The sequence below is a fragment of the Notothenia coriiceps genome, unplaced genomic scaffold (genome assembly GCF_000735185.1).
Source record: "Notothenia coriiceps isolate Sejong01 unplaced genomic scaffold, NC01 NC01_scaffold00019000, whole genome shotgun sequence".
Taxonomy (NCBI): Eukaryota; Metazoa; Chordata; class Actinopteri; order Perciformes; family Nototheniidae; genus Notothenia; species Notothenia coriiceps.
This window is the reverse complement of record NW_011351701.1, coordinates 1,957,808-1,976,811: the sequence shown is the minus strand read 5'-3', so window position 1 is coordinate 1,976,811 and position 19,004 is coordinate 1,957,808. Positions and strand designations below refer to the sequence as shown.

Below are 19,004 nucleotides of genomic sequence, written 5' to 3'. Positions count from 1 at the left end.
GTGTACCAAACAAGCTCTTTGCCTACAGGCACTTATTACACAAACAGAAAAAAATGAGGACAACACAAAGTGCAGTTCTATGAAAGTGTAATGGTTTTATTGCGTTACAGTTTTGGCCAGATTTATCTTTTACTGCATCACAGAAATCATTCATGCATTTGACGGTGCTAGGAGAGGTGCTATGCTGCAAAAATTACACACTATATAAATACAGCTACAAGTAAAATATGCCAAAATCCTGAGAAAAGTTATGAGCTTTATCTGAACATATAGTCTAATAATACAAAAGACTTGTTTAAAACTTAAGGATGAATACATTAAGAAGTAACACGGAAGCTCGCTGATTAAAAAACTCTCTTCCCCGCAAATAAATTACAACCATCGCACTTTTAAAAACAACACAACTCTAAAGCTTTACATTTCTTTTTACCAAATGCAAACGAAACAAAAAAATGCGTACAATTTGAGATTTGCAACAGGTGTTAAGACAATTTTGAGTGGTATAAATTGACAGTAAATACAGCTATAAAAGTGCTCCATCGATAACAAAACTGTTGATTGCAGAAAACGTTTTTTTTTTTTGTTCAGAGATAAAAATTAAACACTATAAAGCAATATTTCCCCCCTCTTTGAAAAGCTAGAGCTATACTCTTAGACTATGGGCCATAACTTTACAAAAGTGTGGTTACACAGGTCGTGGATGAACAGGAATGTTGTTATTGGAAAAGGGTCTCCTCAGGCCCAGCAAACAAAAGGCAGATTCAATCCATGTCCAAGCCTATTCATGCATTCGTCCTGTGCTCATCAGTATTTGCCAAGCTCACACTGGGCAGCGATAAAGCCATTCTAATTACTGGGTTGTCCTTTTGAACCAGCCCGCTCCTGATTTTTAAATGGGTTGTTTAGTCATAGTAGGTCCACATTTCGCTTCCCCAGCAGTTTTTCCTTGAAACAATTTCACAACATTGTCATTTTAAATGCGTGTGTCTTCATCATCAGGAGCGACCATTAGTTGTTCTCTTGTGAAACTGTGGTCTCCTGGAAAAAAGGGCGGAAACTAGTTAGACTAGGGTCAGGTCATTAGTCACTGAATAACAGTAATACATAGACTCACAAGTACTAAACTAAGCAAAAACAGAACTATTTTAAGTCAGTTTACACCATTAGACTTAAGATTTCAAAATTAAATTACAGCACAATTGGTCATGAATCCGGAAAAAAGAAACCTCAGCCCACAACCAGAGTTGAGAGCGAGAGGCGTGTAGCGAGTTAAGTTCGTTGTGTGCTAACACTTACGTACTTCTACTATCTTATCTCCTCTGTTTGGTGTTGCAATCTAATGCAGAAACTTAACAGTGTTATGGTCAAGGTATGCTTATACAACTTGTGCATTTCAGATGAGACCACAGTTGTGGCAGGAGAACCAAAGCAGGCAGAGGTCCTATTCTTTAGGTGCTATTGTTTTACGTTTTTGTGCTGTATTCTTTTGCATGCCATTTTCAATTCATAACATTTATTTTTAACATAAGCATCATTTTTGTTGAAACTACAGCAACTGGAACACATTTAATGTATATGTAATGGAAACTTCCTATTAAAACCCTGAATCTTCAAGGGGTGCTGCTGTGATTTTCTGCAAACTAAGCTTAATGAGAGTAGCAAGACCGTATAAAAACGTCCCACTTCCTGCTCTTCAGGCAGGGAGGTGAGGAAGTTCAATTAACTGTCTGCACTGATCCTGTTTGTGGTGGCAATATGTGGTAACTTAACAAAAAAAGACTTTATTACCGGGTTAGGGTTGAGACATTGTACATTAATGCAATCATCTAGTATTTTATTTAGTTTGTATAAATTAACCTTTGTCTCTCTCTGTCCGGCTGTTGCTAACATCTCAAGCTATATATTTAGGCTGTTAGTGTTTGGCATGCAATGCTGTGATTAAAAACGTGTCAACAAGTCACATATTTAACTTCCCACATTAAGAGTCTCATAACTTCCACCTACAGAATTTACTTTGCAAAATGTAGGAATCCAAAGACCAAAACATCAACACACAACTTTTTAGTTACTTTAAATGTAAATAGTGATAAAAAGTTGCTTACAAATGGAGTTCTCTCCCCGTTTTTGCTCCAGAAAGTCATCTTGGCGATGTTCGTGTGCCCCGTCCGCTGGTCGAAGGTCTGGCAGGCCTGGAACGGGGGACAGTACAGGTGCAAACTGGCAGCGCACTCTGTGTGGCTGCCATTTTCCACACGATGCAGGCCAATGGAGTCTAAAATATGCACAAACACACACACGATTTAAAAACATACATTTAGACCACTGGAATGCTGTGAATTGAGGCTCACACAGAGGCACTTCCTGAGTACTGCAACCAACAAACATCACACCAGGGCTCTGCTGAGGGAAGCACTCCGTCAGCAGAGGTGGGGAGAGACATGAATACTATTCATTGTAAAGTAAGAACCGGCTCCTAACTCCTCTGAGACCAGTTTGACATTATGTAACTGCAGAGGTTGGAAACTTTGCTGTAAAAAGTGCCACACAAATAACTCATTTGCACAGACTTTGGACTGTGACAGAGATAATATATATTTCATCTGGGAAAGAAAATGTAGGGATTTTTGTTGTGTTTTACTGAACAAGGCATATAATGAGAGGGTTTCCTCATATTAAGCACCAGTTTCACACCTTGCCCTCACACAAACAAACAAGTATAATTAACATTAAGATATTTTAAAAATGATGAAATATCAGGGTGTCCGCGGGGTCTTAAAAAGTATTAAAAGTTGATAAATCAATTTAGCGGAAATTAAGGCTATTAAAAAGTATTAAACGGCATTTTCCAAGGTATTACATTTTGTAGCTTGTTTTCAATAAGTATATAAATTGTCCAAAGAGGTTGTATTCTACAGTGTGCCTGAATGTAATCATTGCATAGGTGTGTAGTGTGANTGTGTGTGTGTGTGTGTGTGTGTGTGTGTGTGTGTGTGTGTGCGTGTGCGTGTGTGTGTGTGTGTGTGTTACAGATGGTGTGGGCAGACACACACAGGGTCGGCTGTGCTTTCCATTTCTGTAACAACATGGAGGGTCTGGACTGGGAGAGAGTCTCATACCTCGTCTGCAACTACTACCCACCGTCAGTACTACTACTACTTCCACTACTCATACTACAACTACCTACTACTCCTACAACAACTACTACTACTACTACTACACATACTAAAACAACTACTACTACTATTTATAATACTGCAACAACAACTACCACCCACCGTCAGTACTTCTACTACTAGTACTACTACTCAGGGGCGGATCTAGAAAAATATTCATGGGGTGGCAAGAGGGTGGCAGGAGATTTTGAGGGGTGGCATCCCCTGGCAGAAGTATATGCTGATTTAATACTACTACTACTAAAACAACTACTTCTACTACTTATAATACTGCAACGACAACTACTACCCACACCGTCAGTAGCTACTACTACTTATATTACTCATACTACAACTACCTACTACTACTACTACTCATACTAAAACAACTACTAGTACTGCTTTTAATACTGCAACAACAACTACTACCCACCGTCAGTAGCTACTACTACTACTACTACTACTTATTCTACAACTACCTACTACTACTAATACTACTACTGCTACTAATATTACATACATCAACAACAACAACTATGATACTACTACTCTAGTATACACAGCATGTCACTGATACTACACTGCTGCACCATGATCTCAAAGTGTTAGTTTTATTGGAACAAGAGCTCCCCCTTGTGGACAGTCATGTTTTTGTTCACAGTGTTTGTGTGTACATATTTAATTATGATATTTTCTATTTAATTTAAGGTTGAATATGTTGAGTAAAAATGTTGGTGTCAATGTGAGCAAATTGATTTAAGAATTATATTCAAAGTTATTTAATATTAATATTTATTTTCAATTTTAGTTTACTAATTTTTACTTTTCATGATGTTGACATTGACTTTTACCCGAGTGCAAATAGACACTCCGATAACAATTCTTATTATATTAATAATATACTATAAACCTTAAAGTATTTATTTGAGTACTTTAACGTAGATGATATATTATTATTTTATGTTTTTTATATCAGTCGCAGTTGCTTTCTCTTATAAGGTATTTAAAGTCATAATGTCTGTGTGTGATGTTGTGATTTAAATGTGTCCTCAGAGGGAACTTTGAGGAAGAGAGGCCGTATGTTGAGGGTGAATGGTGCTCCAGATGTCCTGAAAACCTCCAGAAATGTGAAAACAACCTCTGTGGTAAGAGATGCCTCAGGAGCACAAACACACACAGTGTCCCCCAGACCGTGGGGCAAAATCTAATTATTAAAATGTAGGTTCACTTCTGTCCTAATGAGTGCAGCAGGATTTAGTACATTATTAGGCATATATTAGTCCTTTATTAGATGAGTTTAACTCTGTAGTGGGTCCTTCATCACATGCTTCTTGGCCTACAGCGTTCAGGATTCAATGTTTGATTTCCTTTTTATAAAAAAAGAAAATGTCATGGTTTTTTGTCGCACATTCGAGCTACGGAAGGACAACATTTATTTATATAAGTACAAAAATAATCTAGATTTAAATGCATGTGTACCATGGTGGACAGCATTCATAATAATTCAAACATCAATAGTACAAAATAAAGAACATTTACTCAAGTCAAATAAGAGATTTTCTTTTTCTTGTAAACAGCCATTTATCATAATCTCTTTTTATATATATAACATTTGTATTTGAGTAACTGAAAAAGGTGTAGTCTTTGGAGAAGATTTGAGAATGAAACATTATGTTCTTCTGTTGTTTGTTTTATAGTTGCTGACACAGAGGAATACGAGGAGGAAGACGAGGAAGACGAGGAGGATGGGGTTGATGATGATGATGATGATGATGAAGAAGGTGAGACAGTTTTTCCTCCCCAAGCTACATCTGAACCCTTCCTCCTGCCTGAAGACGAGCTGGACGTTGCTGCTGCTTCCATAGCAACAACTGCCCCCTACGACCAACCTGACGACGAAGACGAGGAAGAGGAGGGGGAGGAGGAAGAGGAAGAGGAAGAGGCTGCTGCTTCTCCGGTGACATCTGCCCCCAATGAGCAGCCTGACACCACCAGTACTCCCAGTATTACCACTGCCTCTGATTGGGACTCTGAGGAAGCCCAACCAACACCCGCCCCAGGCACTACCCCTCCTCCAGGAACCCCCTCAACAACACCAGAGGAAGAGGAAGAGGATGAGGAGGAGGAAGAGGAGGTGGAGCAAAGGGAGGAAAAGGCAGAGAGGGACGTAACGCAAGATAATTACAAACACAGGAGAGATATGATTTCTGGTTCTGATCCAGTGTCCTCACCTTCACTCCTGTTAGCATTTCTGATTGGGATCCTGACTCTGAGGCTGTGAGGAGGAGGAGGAGGAGGATGAGGAAGAGGAGGAAGAGGAGACATCACCTCACCATGCCTGTGTTGACTGACTGCACATTACCTTGTTAACCCACCCTGGTAACAAACACTTTCACCCCCCTCCCTCCTGCAGAGTAATATGAGTTAATTAATAAATAACTCTCAGGAAACAGCTGCCAAAACATCTGCAGGTAGTCTGGCCTGAGATCTGGCTCAAAGAATGAGAGCATAACCTGCTCACAAAATATGACTGCAAGTAAATACAAGTCAGTGAAAATAACTAAATATGGTGTGATCATTAAGAGGAAACAGATTTATATCATTCGTTTGGAGGTTTTTTTAGACAAATGGGGGTTTATGATGTTTGTGATGAATGTTTATTACAATTTATTCTCACTCCCTTCTCATGAAATACTTGTTTTGGGTCTATTCTTCACAGTATGAGGCCCTCTAGTGTCAGTTTTGGACGGTATGTCAGACTCATTTTAGGCATAATGATTTTTCAAAAATAAACGTCCGACACAGTTTAAATTCATTTTTAGGATGATATACACTACAGTACTACATTTAAGGTTAAAAATCATCTGAGATCTAGGTTCGAATTCTAAGATTCAAGAATACAAAGAGAAAACTCAGAAGTCAGAAAAAAAAAAAGTGAAAATCAACGTTTTTCCTGAAAATCCAAAATAAAGTACTGACCAAATAGAATTTTTTTTTGTTCGGAGATTTAAGCCAGAATTCTGTGATTCAAAAATGTTGTTCCGAATTCAGAAAAGAAAAAGTTAGAATTTTGAAAAAGAAGTCAGAATTTTCTGAAAAAAGTCAGAATTTTTAACAAAAAGTCAAGAATACAAATATACTTTCAGACGTCAGAAAAAAAATCTAAATCAAAGTTTTTCCTGTAAATCCAAAATAAAAAATACTGACCAAATAAAAAAATGTTCTAAGATTTAAGCCAGAATTCAGCTGGTCCGGATTCTGAAAAAAAAGTCAGAATTTGGAAAGAAAAGTCAGATATTTTAGAATGAAATTATTACATTTGAAAAAAGTCAGATTCTTAAAGAAGAAGATTCTAAATTTGGAGGAAAAAAATATATTTTTTAAAAGAAAAGTCAGGATTCTGAGATTAAAGACAGAATGAACTTTTGGTCAGATCTCAAGAAGATTCACATGTGGCCATAATCGTACATCAGGAGCTACACTAGACTTGATGAAAACCTGAAAAACAGGCTATCTGTTTCCAGTGTTTATGCTAAGCTAGGCTAATCATATCCCTCAACTTACTTTGGTCAGTGACCACAAATAGATTTTCTGATTTACAACAAGTTGGTACTCCTCAATCGACGGTCTGAAAAAATTAAGTTCTTAAGAATGAACTGTTTTGTTGCACACTCAGATGGTCTGATGATGCACAAAACTTTTCAACCACAAATGTGTTTAATTAGACGATAAATACAATTATTGTTTTCAGCATTTTCTGATTTGTTTGTACAGAGCTGTAGAGTTTGTGTATTAAAAAAACAAAAAGGGTTTAAGTGCGCTTAAGAGAGGTTACTCACTCAATGAATAAAAGCCGACCCTCAGATCTCCTCCTCGTGTTTATCTGCAGGGTGAATAATATACAGCATCATCTCATGTGGAAAAACCACTGTAAAATAAAGAAAAAGCAATATGTGTTATTTTGTTATAGTGTTTAGTAAATGCAGGAGAAATGACTGTTGTGTTTCACTTTGACGACCCTGCTTCTTCTTCTTCTGCTTCTTTTTCACAGTACATGTATCTTCTGTGTATCATTTACTGGAAACTACAACTGGACAGAGTCATCTAATACTTTACGTCATCTCTGTTACATTGTCCTTAAAACAGGAAGTTACCATAACTATCTTTAATCATTTTAGTAAAAATTGCTGTAAATGTCTGTATATAGGATTAATAAAGAATTAAACATTTGTTCTTCTTTTTGACATTTTATGGTTATGTTGTTCTTTGGATTTTTACAGTTTATGTCCAATTATTATGAACACCTTTGCTCACACGTTGATACATCCCTTTTGACACAAATATATATATTTTTTTTCAGGATTTCTTAAGATAATTGAAATCAGAAAATACAGACAATACATCAGAAAATACATCAGAAAATACATCAGACAATACATCAGACAATACATCAGAAAATACATCAGAAAATACATCAGACAATACATCAGAAAATACATCAGACAATACATCAGACAATACNGCTCCTACACCTATCATAATTTGGCCTTTCATTGAATGCTTTATAAACCAGTTAAACTTACAGATGTCATTGTGAATTGGAAAACTGCATTTAAATGTTGTTCAACATTTAAATGCAGTTTTCCAATTCACAATGACATCTGTAAGTTTAACTGGTTTATAAAGCATTCAATGAAAGGCCAAATTATGATAGGTGTAGGAGCTCACATTAATACACTGCCTACAAGACTGCACTCAGGTAAACAAAACATATTACCCGTGCGCATGGCGCAGCAGCTAACTTGCCTGCGAGCCATCGCTCAGGTCACCTTTACACACGGCGCGGCTGAAGCCCGCTAGCACTATTAGCACAAGCAGTATAGCTAGCACCGTTTTAGATTCAATGAGTGTCTCGTTTGCAAATGCTTCATTAAGTTGCTTGTGTTACCCCCTTTACAAGCAAATAATTGAGTACATAGATTGTACCTTGCACTATCGCCACTAAACATTTTTAAAGTGCACCCAGACCTTCGATCGCTTCGCTCTGTCTGCCATGCCTGCGGGAGTCTCACAACAATAATAAGAGCGCTGTTGAGAGAGATGACGAGTGGCATTTACAGTGGCCAATCAGAGGGGTCTCAAACCGGATACATCACACGGGATGAGGGTTCCCAACCAACCAGAATGGTTTAAAGTTAAACTAAGGAAGTAGACGTAACACATATACCGATAGCAGCACCGTTTGTCCAGCGGCTTAACGGTATACCGATACCGTCCAATCAGGTACCGGTATTGACTTAGTACCGGTTCTCGGTACCCATCCCTAGTTATTAATGTGAAGAACACTAATGGAAGAGTACTTACCTATTGTCCCTTTACGGATGAATGCAGTAGCATCATGAAAACATTTAACAATGAACATGCTTTTGCACTTTCAGGGCTACAACTGGGGTCACGATAAGAATGTGGTGACCATCTTTAGTGCTCCAAACTACTGCTACCGCTGCGGAAACCAGGCAGCCATCATGGAACTGGACGACACTCTGAAATATTCTTTGTAAGTATAAACACTTTATATATTTCAATTTCGCTTAGGGCTGAAATACGGCCTGAGTTTTTTTCCTTTAACATCCGGTAAGAGGTCTATGTTGTGATTCATAACGTGCACCAAAAGGACCTTTTCAATCTAATAACTTAGAAGATATCTGGCTCCATTAGCTGCTACTCAAAGTGAAGCCTCCGCTGCTGTCAGTGTGAGTGTTGTGAGATCCATTTAGTTGAAAAGGAATAACAGTGAAAGCCATGGAAATGGTGCAGTTACTTTATTGGTAAGAGGATCTGCACCAAACAATGTTTTTTTAATATGTCTGGAGAATACTCACGGTGTCCGCGGGGTCTTAAAAAATATAAAAAATTGATAAATCAATTTAGCAAAAATTAAAGCCATTAAAAAGTACTAAGCGGCATTTTCCAAGGTATTACATGTTGTAGCTTGTTTCCAATAAGTATATAAATTGTCCAAAGAGGTTGTATTCTACAGTGTGCCTGAATGTAATCATTGCATAGGTGTGTAGTGTGATTCACAGTGAGTTTACGCCGGTTGTTAAACATCGTTATGGGGGAATGCAAGTCTGCGTCCAAATGGTTGGAAGATAAGGAGGAAGGACAATCAATACTGTATATAGTAACTGTTGCGCCAATGTAACCGGTTAAAACTCCAAGTGGCGATGAGGTCTTAAAATGTATGGAAAGGGTCTTAAAAAAGGTCATAAAAGGTATTAAACTTGACTTCAGGATTCCTGCATATACCCTGATTAACAATCAAGCCTAGTTAAAAGGATAGAAACACTAAGCACACTGTCTGGTTTCTCACCATTTATGTAAGCAACCGTGTTTTCCTGGAGGATTCTCTGTGACTTCTGGACCATTTCTCCTTTGGATTTACTCTCGGGCCAGTCAAACAGGGTCTCCTTCAGCTGACCCTGCAGCAGCTTCATAAAACAATGCGAGTCCGAGTGATCATGGATGCTACTGCAAATGGAAAAGATAAAAACAAGCATACAGTGTGAGATCCTTGTCATAACCTTTGGACTAAAAGCACCATTTTAAATCTGCCCTTTAAGGAACTTCTCAGATTCATTAGCAGGGTCAGGGCCAGTTCTCAGAAACTCTTCTTCTTGAGATATGAAATTCAAACTCTTCCTCCAGACTGACACATACATTTTATACATAATATCATGTAATGCCCGTTTTCATGGCCTTTCTTCAGTAGGTGAAAGAAATGTTCCGTTATATTTTCATAAAAATATAACATTTATATTATCAACCCAAAACAAACTCAAGTGAATATGTCAATGTCTATACCCTTATGTGTTAGGTGCTCAGGTGATATAGGCTCAAAAGGAGCAACATGCAATAGATATAACTAAATAACATCTGTTTAGACAGCCTTTCCGTGTTTAGAACATTGGACTCTCTTTATCTCTATTACTGTGAGACAATAATTTCCACAGAAAATCACTTGAATACACAATAGATTGTATAGCTTTATGCAACATGTATCATAGCTTTTCATTTGCAGTTATCGCTGAGATCTTGCTAAATAGCTAAACACAATTTGGATGTTATTGTATGATGCAATAAAATAAGATTGTGTTTGTGATGTCAACCCTTAATTTGCAGGCGGGAGCATCTCACCTGCCATGGCCTTCTCCCCAGCACAGAATCATGAGGTTGAATTTCCCGTTACCCTCGTCAACCAAGTTTCTTGTGTACCTGAAGAAGAGGACAATGTGTTAAACAAACAGGGAGATATAAAGTGCATATAGAAAATGTCCCAAAGGAGTCCAGAGAAGAGGCGTTGTCACACGTTTTACATTGAATGCTAATTCTCAATATATATATATTTTTAAAAATCATTTTTAGGACAAAGCTAAATCTCAATGTGACGAAGATTTAAACACTATGATCTTTATTTGATTTAAATGTCCAATTTATTGCAGTTTCCATACAGTTAACCTGTTGTAGGATTACTTATAATGGACAACTGTTTAATGTCACCCGCACAAAATTCCTGCTGGACCCCACGCTAACCGACAACAAGGTGATACTTAATGTTTTTTCTTTATTTTATTTCCATACAGATACCCCAATGATGTAATATAGGCCATTTTGCGTCCATGCTTGTTCTGTAAACATTACTCTGCACGTTGTTGTGCGCTGTGTCATTCCGGCAGTCTCTAAATGTTTTTGAGGCAGCTGCAGCTCCCTCGCGGACAACAGACAGTCATTCGGGTGTGTGTGTGTTCTCAGTGTTGATTGGATGGCACCCTCACCCTCCCTCCATTGACCCCTCACTGATCACAACACTGAAGCTATTCAAAGCGTTTGAGCTCCCTATTTTTTCTCCATTGCAGATTTAAACATTTATAATTTAAAATCAACTGTTTTGTATAAGGTTGTCAGCCTAATGTAGGAGTAGTGTTCCTAAATAGACTGCATTAATATGAATTTGGTAGAAGTCGGGTTTTTCCAATCTTTTATTCAAATACGATGTGACGAAATCTGCATTCTGCATGGAAACAAGAACAGGTTTTTGTTCAAACGTGAGAACGATTATTTTTTAAATATTGAAGTATTTAATTAATGTGTTCAATTATTTGCAAACGTTATGAATAACCTTGTAACTTCACTATATTCGTCATGTCAAGGGCATCTCATGTTTGTAGAGAACAGCCATCGTTGATTTGCAACAAAATCAAGATCAGCGGACAAATACAGACACACAATATTAATAAAAGTTAAAATATGATAGTGAAAACAACATTTGGACTGGAGTAAAAGCATGAAGACACTAGGCCAAGGCGACAGACAAGGCTAAGAATCCACAGTGCAAAGTGCATCAGCATAATAAACGTGTTATATCTGATTAGTTAATGGCAGTCAAATATCATGAGCGTTAATAAACAATCACATTTTTACCTGTACTGGTCGAACTTTGCATGCTTCATCCAGTCCTGGGGGTTGCTCTTATATGCCTCCATTATATTTTGGACCTCCTCAACATTGATGTTGTCACTCTCGAAAATCTGATGCAGGATTTTTATCAGATCCTCCAACGATTCTGGCTTCCCCACCTCTGTGCGCTCCATCTCTTTGCAGGAAGTTATATTTGAGATATTTCACTTCAGTCAAAACAAGTCTGCCGTACCAACTTTGTGCGCTCGCTACTTTTTATAGGCTGGTGCCGCAATTTGGGGGAGAACTGGTGTTGGACTGTACCATTAGCTGCACGGCTACAGCACGTATTCTCATTTAAATATTTGTTTTCATGAGCACATAATGATATATGGAAAACATATGGATTAATTGTCATGCGAATCACACCGTAGATATTATACATTTTATATATTTTTTATTATATAATATATGCATTCATCTCACACATTAAGAACTTGGACTAATCCTTTTTGAGTCCACCACGTTGTCACAAATACAACCTCCCCCTTTCCCTCTCTCTCATTGAGGCATTTCCCCAACAATAGATCTCCAGCCTCGTTTTGTGTGCCCTTTCCTCAGAAAACTCAATAACAAAACATGTCCAAGGTATGTACAGACCAGAAGCTCACAAACAAGTGGGGATTTTCAAGAAAAAAACGTTATTTTTTACGTTTTGGAAAATACAATTTCATGGTTGCTGACATTTAGCCTGTCTGGGTGGATATGATAAATGTAGGAATGTAATCACCATTGTTTGCATTAGGTGATTATTTAATTATGACATGAATGTTGTAATGCATTACGAAAAATATGTATTAAGTAGAACTTTAGTTTAAAATAAGGTTAAAACAGCCATAGGTTAAAATAGGTTAAAACAGCCAAAGGAAAGAAGAAAGAAGAAGGACAATGGGGAAGTGAATTCTTAACACTGCAGATGTAAAAGGTTTTACTTAATTTAAGACTTGTGTCCTTGTCACCCCACTTAAGAATGATTACATATTTAATTAAATGAAAAAGTCAAATAAAAACTACAAGGGGTTTCCCACTTTGAGTAAAACGTAACTGAAAAGTCCCAGTTGACATTTAGTAGTAGCTGCTGCATTAAATATGTTTTTTATAACTCCAACAGTCCACCCATTTCATCTAAAGTCTCGGATCAGTAAACAACAAGAGGCAAATTGAGCAAATGCGTAAATGCTTGACTTAAAGACTTCCTGTGCAAATTACGCATGTGTTCATACTTTAAGTGAATATGTGTCTTTGAGATAGACTTATCTACAAAATCAGGAACAGAAAGATAGCCCAAAACAGGGAGAGATGCTTCTGTCCATGTTTTCATATACCTCATCCTACATCCTCAGCAAGTCCTTGGCACAGTCTGGCAGTCAGTCCAGCTCTCTGTTCGAACAAAACCATCAATCATTTTTGTGAATAACACATTCCTCTGCATACAGGTCATTCATATAAGTCTCACTGTTAAGAAAAACATCATGTCAGATGAAGCTTGTATGTAGTAGTTATGTTATTGTGGATCATATGTGCTGCAGATTAAATGTACAAAGTGTTCGTTTTTGCATGCTGTGAAGCAGTGGCTGTACAACATATCAAATATCACTGAGCTCAGTTTCAACTTTGAGTACAACGTCTTGCTTACAGACACTTTGAAATACCTTTTTGAGAATACAAAGTGACATACTTGAGTAGGAACAGCACACTTTTCCCATTTTATTTTCCAAGAAACAGATTAGTGAAATTAAAAAAAGGAGAATGTTCCTTCATCAGAAGTTTTTTCTCTGAGCTGCCACATCACCAACACCAAATGTGCTGTTGCTCCTCCTTGTGGCTACAACTCCAACCAACTTTATGTAGTACCATACAGTCTACAATATGTGTGGTACCAGTGAACTGAGATTTTGACTGATGCTCTGTTATGACAGTAATTCATATACATTGTATTAATGGTAAATTACATATAATCTAGTTATTTGATTTACACATTATTTCAAACAAGATTATGCAGATTATTCCATCTCAAACTGCAGATAACATGTCTGCAAGATCTGGGAATCCTTATGGCTTTTCTTAATATGAAATAAAACAATATTGCACTTGATTTTTAATTGCTCCCAACAATTGAACACAGGTTCTATTTTGAGTGACTATTTATCTTTTCCAAATGCTCTGTTTTGTTTCTATCTGCTAATGGTACTAATAACAGAACATTTATTGACTGGCAAAACCTAATAAGCAAGTATCATATCCATAAATAAAGAACATCACTAACTATACTATACTATACTACATTAGCATTTAAATGAATAGATGAAGAATTCTCAAGTGTACTCCTAATGACTTAATTTTTCCTTACGATGCACTTTCTTGGTGGAAAAACAAAATTCTTACATTCAATGCAAGTGTAAAGATCCAAGACAAAGAAGGCATAAAACAGCAAGGCTAAAATATTCAATAAAGACAGAAGTATATGAATAGGCAAATAACAAAAAATCAGCAATGTAACTTATTTTGTTAACCCTGTAAGGCCCACTGTAAAAAAAGTCAGTAAATGTTTTGTTTTTTAAAGACTACATTTACATAGTCAAAAGGTCTTTTTGTTCAGCCTCACAATGCTATTTGTTAAGACCACTGTTAAGTGGTAGGACCCGAATGCAGACTACAAAAAAGGTAAAAGGTCTAGAAACAAAAGCGAGCTTTATTTAAAAGCTGATAAACAAAAACATGGCATGAATCGAAAACATAGATAGCACAAGGTAGCATAAACACACAAAACTGACCGTGACCAACATGGAGGGAGACAGGAGAGACAAACAATGAACTGACAGGGGAACACAGGGAAAGACAAGACTAAATACAGAGAGGGGTAATCACAGGAAGAGAAACAGGCGAGCAGGGGAGATAGAAACACGAGGGCAACAGGTGAACACAATTAGACAATCAGACACAGGAGGAAAAACACAGGAAGGAAGACAAGAGACAGGGAGAACAGAATTACAAAATAACACCCCAAAACAAGACAGACTAAACTAACAACGTGACATACCATTAGGATCGTGACACTATGTGTTTATAGGTCCTGCCCTCTGGCCATACACTCACAAAACTTCAGAATCTTCAAACGAGCAACATCTCTTTGTTTTATTGGACTGGATTTGTCAGATTCAAGTAAGTAAAATGCCTAAAAAAAACGTTGTTATTGTGATTATTACAATGTATAGAACATGTACATATTTAGTTGTTGTGGAATACATTCATCACATTTGGTTTTGAGCAGCTTATGTCTATGTTGTAATATTACAACAGTGTGCACTTATTTTAAGTCGCTTTGGATAAAAGCGTCAGCTAAATGTTGTTCACATATGGAAATAAAACACTAATAGAAATATAATGTCTTTGATAATTAACTATAACTAAGTTCTAAATGTGTCCTCTGTTAAGATTTTTGAATTAAGACCAGAATTGAATAAATTAATACATTATTTCTGATAAAAGAATGTGAAATTATATCTGTAGCAATATTGTAAACTCTACTTGTATCTTATCAGTTAATTAATTACAAAAATACATTTAACTCTGATTCTGGCAGAAACAGTTCTTTCTGAAATGTTTTGGGAAACTTGGATGTATCCCTTTTTAGTATGATAATTAGCCTGTTAGCATTAGCCAGACAGCATTGTGTGACTTGTTGAACTGGTTTACCTGCATGTGTGGGTATACAGGTATTCCTTTTATTGTGATAATAGGCAGGATATGTGACTTGTTGAACTGGTTTACCTGCAGGTATGGGTGTAGGTATTCCTTTTATTGTGATAATAGGCAGGATATGTGACTTGTTGAACTGGTTTACCTGCAGGTATGGGTGTAGGTATTCCTTTTATTATGATACAAGGCTAAGCCAGGTAGTATTGTGTGACTCAAGTGTACAATGCAAATAGGATTCAGATACTTGTTGCATCGGGACACCTGGAAGGGGGTGGTGCATGCATTCCTTTTAGTATGATAAGGCTAAGCCAGACAGAATGAACACTTGTCCCACCACCCTATCTTTTCCTTCAGGTAATCTAATACAATATAATAAGCATATGTACTATTGATACATATTTATTAATTACTTTTTCCATTTCAGAATGGCACCAGCANGAAAGGACGCTTTCTTCTCTTCCGTATGAGTCTGCTCCTCAGTAGAATTGCGTCGGCGGTCGTCATCCTCAGTCCGAAATGAAGAAAATATAGGTATTTCCTTTTTCATTTAGACTAAATGTCTAAACAGAAGTATACCTACACTCCTCCCATGGTTATGTAGAGAATTAACGAGGTTTTACGTGGTCTACTACGTGATTGAAGTTATAAGTTTTTGTTTTTTAGGAAGGGCCCCCTCCGTCGGGGCCTGGGAGATCTCCCTAGTCCGGTGAGGGGTGAATATTTTTATCGTGAAAATGGTGACGTCGGGAGAAATTAGAAGTCTCGTGGGAGTCAGTAAAACAAATTCATGCACTCGGAAAGGTTCTTATCACGTCATTTCTCTGTTTGGGTGGTCGTATATCCTGAATATGAACTCGGTTTTATGAACAAAAACCCGCGACATATTTATTTAACTGAACTTATTGTCAACGACTGGAATAAATCGTCATGACCGTGGAAAAAAATAAGGTTAGTTCGGCTTATCTTTCTTAATGGATGTGTGTGTCCGTGACCATTTGGCTCAGTTGTTCAGTGTGTTGCGAGATGTAGTATTATTTTACTATGGATGTGCTTTGTACGTCCGATTTGTAGTTGTGTTACGACAAGACCGATTATAGTATGATCTTTCACCCTATGTAGGTTCGACAGGGTTGTGTAAAGTCTTTCTTGTCAAAGTTTTAGTGTAAACTACTTACATGGTGTTATTGATTTATCATGTACAAGAATCTGTAACATGTATTAGTGTTTTTGTAACTTCGTAAATGCTATGCCAACTTAGACTGTGTAGGTCAGGTTATTGGTTGTTTCTCTACAACGCCAATACTTTCTAAGTCTTCAGGACGGTCTCCCGTCTTGGATATTTGGTGTACATGTTGGGTTATCGTAACACTGCCTGACTTGTTATTCCTGGCAAACTGATACACTTACAACAGAAATTTTTTTTTTTTGGAAAATGACCTGTACAAAAAAAATCTATCAGAATTATCATTACAACAATTTTTTAATGTTGTCACCCGACGAATGTCACTATTACCATGTGATCGGTCGTTTCACCATCAATGATAATGGACGTTTCAAAATGAAAATGATCAATTAACGGCATTAGACAAGTAACTTTAACATAACATGCCAAATATAAGTCTCAAATAGTGTCCCGTAAAATCGGCTGTTCGACAATCACAACAACTGTTATGCTAAATTTTTTGGATTTCTTGTTCATGTATTACTGATCATATTGTTTCCCCATGAATCGCTTCACTTTTATTTGATGTCCGACCACACATCGACGTGGACCTTCATTGTCGTGCAAATATATGTTTTGTTTCTCCACTTATTGTTTTTTACGTATTGTTTAATATTGGTTATGTATTCATATCTTGAAACCCTTTGAAACTTAATCCTAAAATCGGAAAACGCCTGGTAATGTACGTGTGTTTCCCTTTCGGGTTGTTACGTGAATGTCCGGAGAAATCATATAGGGAGTCTATTTCCTAATGACTTTTCGGAATTCCTCTATTGAATTAATTGACGACAATAAAAACAGCTTTTGTTGTCTATGTAGAAAGGTCTTAGTCTCCTGCAATGTTAGTACGATATTTCATTTTGAAATTAACCACATATCAAAGATGCAGCAAAGAGAACAATCAAGTGACCAGTATGTCCTACGTTCACTTGTTATTCCCTATATCTAATTGGTTGGTTCTTTCACGTGTGTCACGATTTGAAAGTTTAAGCTAACCAATGTAATACTATTAATTAGAGATTTGAAAAAGAGCAAATATGATATTTATGATATAAGGGCGTAATTCACATAATTTTGTATTTTGGAGAATTAATAACGTTTAACTTTAACTGTGAATTAAGTTCGTGTACTTCTACTTATTTTGTCTGTTTCTTTCCTTGTCCGGCGACAACCGCTGTCTTTTCGCACTATTATACTCCATTATACTCTTTTCGCATCTATATACTGCATCTAGGTACGCTGGACATATTTGTTCATGTGTCATGACTCAGTAAGAAGTGCCGGTACCACATGGGTAAAAATCAGAAGTCCAGGTACTGCGTACCGGTGAGTACCGGCCCAATTCAAGCACTGCTTTTATTATGATAATAGGCTAAGCCAGGTAGTATTGTGTGACTCAAGTGTACAATGTAAATAGGATTCAGATTCAAAGGATTCAGTGCATGGATGTGATTGCTGCCATCCAAAACGGAGAAAGTGGGTGAGAACTGGAATCTCTGGAATGATTTGTGACTTTGATGTGTACCAAGGCAGTGTCAATGGGATACGAGCCAAGTCTGAACTTGGATTGTCAGGTGATGTTGTGATGAACCTTGCCTCCACGCTTCCAGAAGGTCAGAACTACAAGATCTACGCAGACTTCACCTGTGTCCCAGTGAAGCTCCTTGATCGTGGGATTCATTATGTGGGAACAGCCAGGCAGGTGCACTTACCCAACTGTAACCTTGAAGAGGAGAAGAGCTTGAAGAAAAAAGGGAGAGGAAGCTTTGACATCCGAGTGGAGGCCAACCACAACATCTGTGCTGTCAAATGGTATGACAGCAGAGCGGTCACACTTGTATCATCCTTTGCTGGACCAGACCCATGAAGTCCCGACGCTGGTACGTGTACATCTTCTGGCACACCATCATCCTTGCCGTGATCAACGCCTGGCTCCTTTGCAACAGGAGACAGTTTCAGGTAGATCTAGCATTCTCTCTCAACCTGGTAAGAATGCATTTCTGCTATTTTTGGACTACTATTCATATTCAATAAATAACTATTCATAAAAAATATGACTGATGTGTGATTATTATGCATGCTATATACTGATATAGGGCTAAGCAATAAATCCTGCAAATCAACCCTTAGTTGTTCAATATATTTATTCAGACAATGTGAGTAGAAATACAGGAATTGTGCTCCCACCTATGCCCAACGTTGCAATATTACAACATTTCCCTAAAAACATACCAAAACGTACAAAATGTGAAAACTCAACATTTCTGCTACAACAACATCTGAAAGGTCAAAAAAAAAAAATTCTAATGTTTTTTCAATTTTTTTGCTTTACAGGGTTACAATAAGTTAACATTTTCGGGGTCAAAAGAAGATGCTGATCTATTAAAAAAAAATGAAAGGAAAAGGGGAAAGCC

The 19,004-nt window shown here is 37.2% G+C and overlaps 2 protein-coding genes across 2 annotated transcripts; one reads left to right on the top strand and one right to left on the bottom strand.

The window, feature by feature from the left end:
- Positions 1–74: 74 nt before the first annotated feature.
- Positions 75–11,870, bottom strand: cdo1 (cysteine dioxygenase, type I). Its single transcript, XM_010778306.1, has 5 exons — positions 11,634–11,870; positions 10,350–10,427; positions 9,526–9,683; positions 2,103–2,272; positions 75–1,038 (listed from the first exon to the last, which is right to left on the bottom strand). Exons 1-5 carry the CDS (start codon positions 11,801–11,803, stop codon positions 1,009–1,011), a joined length of 606 nt encoding a protein of 201 aa, XP_010776608.1. The 5' UTR covers positions 11,804–11,870; the 3' UTR covers positions 75–1,008.
- Positions 2,997–7,382, top strand: LOC104951607 (nucleolin-like). Its single transcript, XM_010778305.1, has 3 exons — positions 2,997–3,139; positions 4,206–4,297; positions 4,850–7,382. The coding sequence occupies exons 1-3, from the start codon at positions 3,030–3,032 to the stop codon at positions 5,431–5,433; spliced, it is 786 nt and encodes a 261-aa protein (XP_010776607.1). The 5' UTR covers positions 2,997–3,029; the 3' UTR covers positions 5,434–7,382.
- Positions 11,871–19,004: the final 7,134 nt, after the last annotated feature.